At 42.4% G+C, this 11,103-nt stretch overlaps 2 protein-coding genes across 3 annotated transcripts; both read right to left on the bottom strand.

The window, feature by feature from the left end:
* Positions 1 to 66: 66 nt before the first annotated feature.
* On the bottom strand, positions 67 to 3,697 carry f2rl1.1 (coagulation factor II (thrombin) receptor-like 1, tandem duplicate 1). Of its 2 annotated transcripts, none has more exons than XM_056432529.1 (2): positions 3,591 to 3,697; positions 67 to 2,478 (listed from the first exon to the last, which is right to left on the bottom strand). In XM_056432529.1, exons 1-2 carry the CDS (start codon positions 3,661 to 3,663, stop codon positions 1,421 to 1,423), a joined length of 1,131 nt encoding a protein of 376 aa, XP_056288504.1. In that variant the 5' UTR covers positions 3,664 to 3,697; the 3' UTR covers positions 67 to 1,420. The 2 variants fall into 2 exon arrangements, with proteins under 2 accessions (XP_056288504.1, XP_056288503.1); XM_056432528.1 differs by having other exon boundaries at positions 67 to 2,481.
* A 1,357-nt stretch (positions 3,698 to 5,054) lies between these two features.
* LOC130205260 (proteinase-activated receptor 1-like) lies at positions 5,055 to 8,200 on the bottom strand. The gene is made up of 2 exons (XM_056432509.1): positions 8,018 to 8,200; positions 5,055 to 7,108 (listed from the first exon to the last, which is right to left on the bottom strand). The coding sequence occupies exons 1-2, from the start codon at positions 8,091 to 8,093 to the stop codon at positions 5,847 to 5,849; spliced, it is 1,338 nt and encodes a 445-aa protein (XP_056288484.1). The 5' UTR covers positions 8,094 to 8,200; the 3' UTR covers positions 5,055 to 5,846.
* Positions 8,201 to 11,103: the final 2,903 nt, after the last annotated feature.

Below are 11,103 nucleotides of genomic sequence, written 5' to 3' on the forward strand. Positions count from 1 at the left end.
TCGTTTTGTTGAGGTTCAAATTAGTCATACAAAAAAAAAATACAATTCAAGATATGTGAAAAATACTGCTTTCTATGTCAATTTCAATAAATCCCAAACAAATACAGCAATTGTGATTTAATTCACCAAAGAAATGCCATAAAGCCTAGAGACGCTTCGTATTGAGAGAAAGAGACGTCATGCAAGTCTGCATTATTAGGGTCTAATGGCATAGAAGAATAAAAACAAACTAGCATATGATAAATTAAATATGTGAGGATTGTTTTGAAAATAAAGACGGCTTGACCTTTCTAACCTAAGAGAAAATGTTTTAAAAAACCAAAGTTTAATTAAGACTTTTAAGACCCTTTCAATACCATTTAATGAAAATTAATGGTAGTTTCAGAATAATAGCAGGGGACCAAATTATGATAAAAACCAGCAGGTAAATATGATATATATACAGGACTGTCTCAGAAAATTAGAATATTGTGATAAAGTTCTTTATTTTCTGTAATGCAATTTAAAAAACAAAAATATCATGCATTCTGGATTCATTACAAATCAACTGAAATATTGCAAGCCTTTTATTCTTTTAATATTGCTGATTATGGCTTACAGCTTAAGAAAACTCAAATATCCTATTTCTAAATATTAGAATATCATGAAAAAGTATACTAGTAGGGTATTAAACAAATCACTTGAATTGTCTAATTAACTCGAAACACCTGGAAACACATTTTCAAATGTTTGATTTTGTTTTGCTGTTATAAATCTTTTTTTTTACTTGGTCTGAGGAAATATTCAAATTTTATGAGATAGGATTTTAGAGTTTTCTTAAGCTGTAAGCCATAATCAGCAATATTAAAAGAATAAAAGGCTTGCAATATTTCAGTTGATTTGTAATGAATCCAGAATGCATGACATTTGTTTTTTTAATTGCATTACAGAAAATAAAGAACTTTATCACAATATTCTAATTTTCTGAGACAGTCCTGTATATCCTAGAATTATTCATGCAAACAAAACGCTTTGAGACTTTTAAAGATCGGCAGGTTCTACATTTACATTTATTGACAACTTTCAAATGATCAAGTTAAAAACACACATACAAGAGGTCAACACATGTTACGCTTGCATCACACAACATGCTGATAAAAACCTTCTGGCGCTTCAATAAAGTATATTGTTCCCAATAAAAATGACAGCTTGGACATAAAGTTCAAATCCATAAAAAAAAGACCTCCTAAATAAATCTAATAAAACTTCAGACGACTGAAACGAGCATTAAATATCAGTTGCATCGTCCAAAAAAAGAAGGAGAGGCATTTACAACAGTAACTTAGACAGCTTAAGCCCTTTGAAGCAGTTTCCTCACAGGAAGTCACAATAAAAAAAATCCATAAGCGAGGAGATTTCATCTTCCTTTGGCGACGCGGCGTCAGCACTCGGTGCTCTGCGTGTTCCCCGAGTCGGGCGCGTACGCGTTGGCCTTCTTGGAGAACTTGAGGGCGCTGAAGGAGACCCTCATCCTCTCCACCGTCCTCTCGCTCCTGCAGAGGAACGTGTTCTTCACGTGATCCCGGAATTCCTCCGAGATGAAGTAGTAAACGAACGGGTCCAGGCAGCTGTTGAGGCTCGCCACGCACAGCGCCGACACGTAGAAGCCGTACAGGTTGTTGTCCGCGTTGCCCAGCAGCAGCGTGTAGTGCACCAGCAGCATGACGTTGCTCGGCGTGAAGCACACCAGGAACATCACCAGCACGGTGACGATCAGCACCACCGCCTTCCGCCGCTTCTTGGCGATGGCGGGGTCCGACATGCTGCTGCGGAGCGCCTTGAGCATGAGCACGCAGGAGACGAGGCACACGACGCTGGGCAGCACGAAGCCCACGGTCCCCATGGTGAGGAAGTAGCCCGCCGCCATCTTCCGCTGGCTGTGCCGGGTGACGTCGTGGCACGTGCGGATGTTGAGGTTGACCACGCGGACTTCCTGGTCGTACAGGAAGAGGGGCACGGTGACGAGCCAGACCGCCGCCCACACGGCCACGCAGACGCCCACGGCCACGGCGTTCTCCCTCTGGGGGCGCGACAGCGGGTGCACCACGGCCCAGTAGCGCTGCACGCTGATGCAGGTGATGAAGAGGATGGAGCAGTACATGTTGCCGTAGAAGAAGGCCACCATCACTTTGCACAGCCCCTCGCCGTACGTCCAGTCGTTGCCGTTGAGGTGGTACGAGATCTTCAGCGGGACCCAGATGACGAAGAGCAGGTCGGTCAGCGCCAGGTTGGCCATGTAGATGGAGGACGGGTGCTTCTTCTTGGTCCGGAAGAGGAACACCCAGATGGCGAGGGCGTTGGTGGGCAGCCCCACGGCGAACACCACGATGTAGACGATGGGGAGGAAGACGGTGGTGAGGCGGCTGGTCAGGACCTGCTTGGCCACGGAGCCGACCAACACCCCGCCGGAGGTGTCCGTGCTGGGGAAGCCTCGGTCTTCTGCTGTCGGAACGAGAGACGGAGACACGAGACACGATGAGAAGGTCAAACGGGTCGACGGCGTCAGGAGGAGCGCAACATGTACCTCTGGTACCACACGGAGAATACTCCAGTACATGTGGAGGTACTGCTTCAAAAACGTTTACTTCCAAGAATGAAAAGGTAAAGTGTAGTGCAGTAAAAAGTACAACACATACCTCTTTGTAGAAAGTACAATATTTACTTGTGATATAGTAAAGTATAATATGTACCTCTGATACATAGTACAATATTCTACCTCCGATATAGTACAATATTTACATCCGATACATAGTACAATATTCTACCTCCAATACGAAGTACAATATTTACATCCGATACGAAGTACAATATTTACATCCGATACATAGTACAATATTTACCTCCGATACATAGTACAATATTCTACCTCTGATACATAGTACAATATTTACATCCGATACATAGTACAATATTTACATCCGATACATAGTACAATATTCTACCTCTGATACATAGTACAATATTTACATCCGATACATAGTACAATATTCTACCTCTGATACATAGTACAATATTTACATCCGATACATAGTACAATATTCTACCTCTGATACATAGTACAATATTTACATCCGATACATAGTACAATATTCTACCTCTGATACATAGTACAATATTTACATCCGATACATAGTACAATATTCTACCTCTGATACATAGTACAATATTTACATCCGATACATAGTACAATATTTACATCCGATACATAGTACAATATTCACATCCGATACAAAGTACAATATTCTACCTCCGATACATAGTACAATATTCACATCCGATACAAAGTACAATATGTACCTCCGATACATAGTACAATATTTACCTCTGAGATGTTGTGGAGAAGTATGACATTGCATTAAATGGAACTACTCATGGTAAAAGTACCTCAGATGTGTACTTAAATACAGTACTTGAGTAACATTCCACCAGTGTGGTGTAATTAGTCTTGTCTAGCATCACAGCGCTCCACTTCCCAGAACACTGTAGAAGTACTTCGGACGAGTCAAACTTTGCATACTCGACGTATTTTAACCAACACAGCAGGCTTTTACCTTTCTCTGACGTGCAGGTGTGCAGGAAGCACAGAAGCAGGAACAGGCGAAGCGCTCGCGCCCTCGCAGCCATGATCGTTCACGACTGAAGAGCAGCGGTGAGCGCGCGGGCGTGGCTGCGTTGCTTTTAAAGCGCCGTGCCCGTCCTCACTTGTTTGACGCCCGGGTCACGTGGCCACGTGACCTCGGCGCGCAGCCAACCGAGATGCTCCTCTTCCGACGTCGCTTCCGCCAGGTGAGTTCACCGGTGACATCTGTCACACGGTGTCAGATGACGCCGGTGTCAGTCGGGTAAACATTTTAAATCACTGGTTTTTATACGTTTTTTTAAAGTGTTTAAACATTTTAAAAGTGCACTTTGAAAAGATGTATTCCAATCTCTTATTTTCCACTTGTGTGTTTTAAATACGACTACTTTTGAGCTGCGTGTACTTTACTAGAGTATTTACATGTCATGCTACTTTCTACTTTGTGCTTTTTGCTCTGGCTGCGCTAGCTTCATTTATTTGGAATATATAATTAGTTTGTTTATATGTAAATTACTAGTAAAAAGCAAATACATTATTACGGATTGAGGAGCATGTATAAAGTGATTAAATCAGTTTTATCCAATCTTCTTCTGAAATGGGCCATTCTACTGTTTCTCAGTATAATTTGTTCTGTTAGGCACTGGTGCTATTACTTCATATATAAATATATATGTATAAATAATCTTTGTTTTAATCAAATTCATTATTTGATTTACTTTTATTGCTATTCTGCTCTTTTTTGCACCAGTGTCAGATTAGCCCTCTTCAATTGTTATTCTAGTATAAATTCATAAGTTTATATTTCATCATATTCCTACTCTTCGTAGTACATTTGTGTGACTACTGTTGTACTTTTACTTTCTGCATAGTATTTTACACTGTAGTATTGCTTCTTTGACTTGACTAAAACACCCGAATCCTTGAATGTCTGATTCTATTTCATGAAACGAGATCATCACTCTGATGAAAAGGTAATTTCCTAAAGATATAATTAAAGTTGTAGTTTGAGCTACTTCTGTTTACCCACCACTTGTGACCTGAGGAAAGCAGAACAGAAGCACGTGAACACATGCACACAGATCTGTAGTCGCTGTTCTGCTATGAGGTGCAGTATTTTAGTTTATGAACTAAAATAGTTCCTAGATAACATTTCACTTTATTTAGCCAACGCAACTTAAAAGGCTCCTCAACCTGTAATAACAAATCATTTTTCAGTCTTTCAATGTTTCTGGATTCAACTCACCTTTTGTTAAATATTATTTCCTAATAAAAAGGATTCACATGTGTAAAAATAATTCTGAAAGCAACTTTTTACTGACAGACCTTCAGGAACATGAGTTGTTCACACTTTCTTTTTACATTAGACAGCCTGAACAATTAATCAAGAAGAAGAACTGGAAAATGCATCGAGTGCACGAGGAAGAAATGTTTTACATTGAACGATTCAAAGAGTATTTATTCAGTCAGGAGTCGGGTTACACGGTCACATGACTGCGAATACAAAGCAGTGAAAGAGGAGGCGAGTGCTCAGGTTTCCTTTGTTAACTGTGTTGTAGCGCTGACTGCCGGAGGAGGAACAGCCTGACTGGTCGAAGACACCGCGAAGTACTTCACACGTCTAACCAGCAGAGAGCAGCATGCAATACATGACGCGTTACCTTTAAAACAATATCACAATGAGATTAAATAATATTTTAATTGTATTTATTTATATATATATATAGAGAGAGATAGCTATCTAGATATATATAATTAAAAAATAATTAATTGCTCAGACTAAACATAAAAAAATAAAAACTTTAAAAAATAAAAAAAACTTGACAGCTTTTCAAATGTAAAAACATAAGCTTCTTAGAAAAAAAATACAATAGCAAGTAGTGTCCTTCCATTAAATGCAATACCTAGATTCACGTGCAGCATATACAAAGTACATGCTATTCTTTCTACAGTGCAAAGTAAATATATAAAAACACTGTCCAGCAGGATTCTAGAAATCACTTTCTTATCTCATCTCAACTTCCTTTCTTCCTTCCTTTTCTCAAAAGGCTTTTCTGTCATTGCATTGCGATGAAACCAAGCCAGTCATTCATCCCTTCCTTCTGAAAGAAAAATAAAGATATTGGCTTTGTGCTCCTTATTTGCCGTTACTTGGCCTTCATTATAAAAATACTTCCATGGTTTATGAATGTGAATAAAGGAGTCAGTTCTCCTGCTCAACGAGAGTCCGTCAGACCAGCAGCTTCTTGTATTGGCTGCTGAGGTTGCCTTGGAAAGAGTCCATCTTGGGGGCCGGAGTGTATATTTTAGAGCTCTCTGCACGGCTGGACTTCAGAATTGTTCCGCTAATGGATCGGCTGGAGCTCGACGCCGACTGGCTGCTGCCCCTTCCCTCTGCGGCCTTCTTGCACCCGAGGGCGCTCAGCAGCTGCCTCTGGCACTGGGACGACCCAAAGTAGTAGACCAAGGGATCCAGGAGGCAGTTGAGACTCCCCACGCACAGGAACACCAGGTAGGCGGCGTAGGAGCCGTCGGGGGCCTCCCGGGTCCCCGCGACTCCCTCGTTGAACTGCAGGTAGTGCGCCAGGAGCAGACAGTTGGTGGGCGTGAAACACAGCACGAACATCACCAGCACGGTCAGCGCCATCACCACCGCTCTCGACCTCCGGCGCGAGCGTCCCGGGAAGCCGCGCGGCACCCTGCTCAGCGACCAGACGACCCGGGCGTAGGACACGGCGGTGACCAGCAGGGGCACGAAGAAGAGGGCGACGCTGAGGGCCACGAAGTACAACTTGTAGCGGCGGATCAGATCGTCGGCGTGCTGGACATCGTGGCAGGTGGTGATGTCCAAGTCTTTGAGGTGGAAGGTCTGGTCGGAGAGGACGAGGGGCACCGAGCCGGCGAAGGATAAGATCCAGGCGGCGGCGCAGGCCATGTTGGCGTTCCGGGGCCTCCGCCAAGCCAGGGAGTCCATGGGGTAGACCACGGCGAGGAAGCGGTCCACGCTGATGCTGGCGATGAGGAGCACGGAGCAGTACATGTTCCAGTAGAAGGCGGCGGTGACCACGCGGCACATGACGGGGCCGAACACCCAGTCGTTGCCGGAGAAGTGGTAGGCGATCTTGAAGGGGAGCAGCGCGGCGAAGAGCAGGTCGGCGGACGCCAGGTTCAGCATGTAGATGGCCGCCGGCTTCTTGGGCCGGATCCTGCGAGCGAAGGCCAGGACCGCGCAGACGTTGATGGGCACGCTGAAGAGGCAGACCAGCGCGTAGAAGGACGGGATGAGGACGGTGGACACGGGGCCCGTCAAGAACTGCAGCGCCTCGTCGGAAATGTGCATCTGCACAGAGAAGCTGGCGTTCCTCGGCCGGGAGCGGTTCCAGTCGGCGGCGACGTCATAGTCGTCTCCGTCGCCAAACACGCCGGTCAGATCGATCGGTTCATCCGTGGCCGAACGGTCGAAGGCGGTGAAGGTCCTCCCTCGTGCGCTGCCTGTGGGTGGGGTGGGAGGGAGAGAGAAAGAGAGAGACACACACGGTGTTACACTGAGAGTTTATATTATAGAAACCAGACAACTTTTATTTTTTTAGAATTAATTAGTTTTTAAAGTTGTGTTGTTGTTGCTCTTATCAATAATGCCTCCACTTTACTGGTTCCAGATGTTGAATTGTGAGAATTTGCGGTCTTCCAGTCATCATATAAATAATCTGAATAAGCAACATTGAGACCAAACAATATATTGAGAAACATTTCAGAACGTTTGTTAACAAAAATTGGTTAAAAAAAATCAAAAACTCTGGTTTCAGGTTTTCTCCTTGTTCTGTTGTACACTAAACATCTTTGATTATGGACTTGTGAGTTGAACAAAGCAAGACATTTGATGACGTCACTTTGGCTCAGGGGTATTCCCCCTCCCCCATTATTTTAATAAACTTAAAACAAGTTAAAATGGCCATTATTATCGTGAAGGTTTCTTCTATTATACTTTATTAGGGCTGTAACCACCGGTTACTTTCATGAACAATTAATTCCCAAAGCTCAAGGTGACGTCACTAAAATGTATTATTTTGTCCGACTAAACACCCCAAACTCAATTTAGGATCCATTTACTTGGATTAGAAAAAGGAAAAGTTAATAAAAATCATTCATATATATATTTCAGCAGTTGCAACCAGAGGCGGTTTGATAATTTTAATATTTCTGCTTTAAATGTTATGGATCCTCAGAACGACTTATTATTATTTTCATAGAAAGTCGATCAACTAACCGTGTTAGCGCAATCATATTACAGTAAATAATATTTTTTTAAATACATTTTCCTCCGTATTGTACCAACTTTGCAGTAAGAAAGGGGTTAAATCAGCACGTTGCATTACATTAATAAGCTCCATTTCTTCTCACCGTTATTGCCTCCAGCCGAGGCAGCGCGCGCGCACACCAGCACCAATAGCAACGTTTTTGGACACATTGAAAACATGTCGCCGAAGTCACAAACAAACTAAAAGAAATGATAATAAATATCGATAATCCTCGTGCTGTTGAGTCGAGAGTCCTAAGTGTCGACACCGCTGCTCTTCTTGACCTAATGAGGCCAACTGCGTGTCTTGTGTCCGCCCACCGCAGTCCGGAGGGTCCGGAACGCCCCGGTCCGTTAATCAACTGCAGCCGGTGCTTCACAGACACATTCCGATGGACTGACGTCACTTTTCCCGTCACCCAGCTGGCACGAGACTGAACAAAAACCCTGTCGTGGCAATCAGGATCATCTCTCCCGTTAAGGGATTTTAATAGTGATGGAAAATAATGTGAATGAGTTCACGTGTTGTGTTTTGTAATGGAAAGTTACATCATCATGAATCTTTATTTAATCATGAATCTTTGTTAAACTAAGTAATAACGTTATTTATTTTTCAAAACAAGAGCCAATGTGCAAGATAACGTTTCTGTCTGAGATATTTTTTTTATAAATACGTTTATTTGTTATTACAATTGCAGTATATGTATGTTTCTTTTTTACAAAGTAATTCACAATAAAGACATGTAAGATGAAATCTAACAAGAAGAAAATAACATGTATTTTATTTGGATTGTCTAAACTAATCTAATTTATTTGAATATTTACTTTTGCTTAATTCCTGTATTCATTATACATTATTGAATCCCATAAAGTCTCAACAATTGAGCCAAGATTGCCTAATATTGCTATTATATAACTTCAAAATACATTAAAACATATAAAAATAGCTGTCCATGTGAGAAACAGTCAAATTCCCCCAAAATGCATGTCGATTTATTCTAAATACTCTTTTGATAATTAATGTTTTTTTCACATTCACTGAACCTCCCCAGAAACCTTCTCACACCTTTTGTGAAATAACTTGATCATAAAACGAGTAAACAGTTCCTGCAGAGTTTAAAATGTGTTAATGAGCGGTCAGAAGAGTGTTTTTCTGCATCCGGGAGAGTGAAAAGTGAATATCTGCTGTAACCAAGAACACATAGAGAAGTGAACACAGCAGAATACAACCACGTGCATGTTGTGAATCTGTGTTTAACCCTCAGTGTTGTTTCTGTGGAGTGTGAATACTTCTGTGGGATAAGAAAACGTCCACCAGAGAATTGACTTGTGTGATGTGAAGATACTCTGAGATGCTAAAGTGCTTCCTGTTGACAGCGGTCAGATACACCATCAGGACAAACACTCATTTCATGAGGTACTTCAAGAACAGATTATTACTTTGAGCGAGCAATAGCACACTTTCTTCGCAAAGTTATGTCTTGAAGTTAAATCCCGATGAGGTTGCGATGCGACAGCCGCCAGCTGTCCCGTCTTTTTCCTTTTTTTGGTGTCTGTTCATTTCTGTGTTTACTCATTTCTGTAAACTACCCTGTTCAGACTCTATTTCCAAGAGATAACGTAATGTGTATTTATTTACTTTTCCGGCGCATGAAAAGTTCCCAAAGAACAAGCTGCTTGTCTTTATGAAGCAGAAGCAAAGATGGAGAATTCCACATGACAGAAAACGTGTGTTTGGCAGAAAGAAAGCTCGTTAATTTCCCAGATGACGTCTGGCTCCTTCTTCCTGAGCATCGTTTCCATGCGACTCGGTATCTGAGCTCACAGACAGACTAAACCCATTTCCTCTCAGACATATCTATCACAATGATCTGTTTTTTTAATCATCTGTTTTGGTTCGGCCTATTATTTGAACGAAACCACATGCCGGAGTTTGCTGATGCTCGGTTTCTTTTAGATTGAAACCGTTCGTATACGTGTCTGTGAAATATGAAGCTGGGGGCCAAGAGAGGGTTTGCTTATCGTAGTTTAGAGATTGAAAACAGGGCGGGCGGGCTTGGAGAAAACAAATCTGCCGAACGGCGTCCCTAAAGCTCACTAACGTGACACACATCCTTCCTGGAGTCCCGTCATCACACAGCATGAGGATGCCGGGACAATAAGTGACGACACGAGGAAGTCACTGAAATTGTCGGGCACATGTGAGCCCCACAAACAACGAGTTGTTATACTTTTTGCCCTTTTCAGTGAGCTTTAGAGGTCCTGGGAGGCATATTTATTTCCCATTTAAACAGAACCAGGCTGTTTCCCCCTGGTTTTCAGTCTTTATGCTAAGCTAAGCAAACCAAGTGCTCGCTGTGGCTTCATGATTAACCCACAAAACACGACAGCACTACCGCTCGGTATGAAATAAGCACATTTCCCAAAACTTTTTAATCCTGCGATAAGTGATTATTTTCGCCACTTGAGGGGAAGCAGAAACAAACTTTACGAACTAAAACTTTTTAAGTTAAAATGAAAAACCTGTTGACAAACAGCTGCTTATGAACACATCCAGTAGTATTCGAGCAACGTTATAATTCATGTCGAGCTGTGATCGTGTCCAACGTTCTCTCTCTTTTAGCTCCGTTTTTGGTCTCCACCACCTCCCAAAGGAAAGATTCAATTCAATTCAGTTTATTTGTATAGCCCAATTTCACAAATTACAAATTTGTCTCGGAGTGCTTTACAATCTGTACACATAGACATACACAAGATCTGTCCCTTTGGCTGCTAAATGCTCCTCTAGTCTTTATTTTCACAAGCTGGTAACTTTGACCTTTGAGGGGTTTGGTCGTGGACAGGAAGTGTCCTGCGGGTTTTTCGAAAGAACCAAAACACTGAAGTTGGGGACCATAAAACAAACGTGGAAAGACATTAAAAAGCTGTGTGATAATTATAATGATCATTCTTATAGAAATATTGTCCATTGCCGCTTTCAAACTCTTCGTGCAGCTGGACATGTTCACTTCAGAGGTTTGTGTTGTTCCTGCAGCGCACCAAGTTTGGGCGTTACTGAACTAACACGAGCTCATTCCTGCTCACAGGAGGAGGAAGGATGCAGACTGTAAAGAGATGATATGTCCGCAGAGACTCAGTGGCTCAGGTCCAGTTTGAATCCGGTTGTTTTCTGTGTCCACTCTGGGCATCA

This window comes from Pseudoliparis swirei, chromosome 15 (genome assembly GCF_029220125.1).
Source record: "Pseudoliparis swirei isolate HS2019 ecotype Mariana Trench chromosome 15, NWPU_hadal_v1, whole genome shotgun sequence".
NCBI classification, from domain to species: domain Eukaryota; kingdom Metazoa; phylum Chordata; class Actinopteri; order Perciformes; family Liparidae; genus Pseudoliparis; species Pseudoliparis swirei.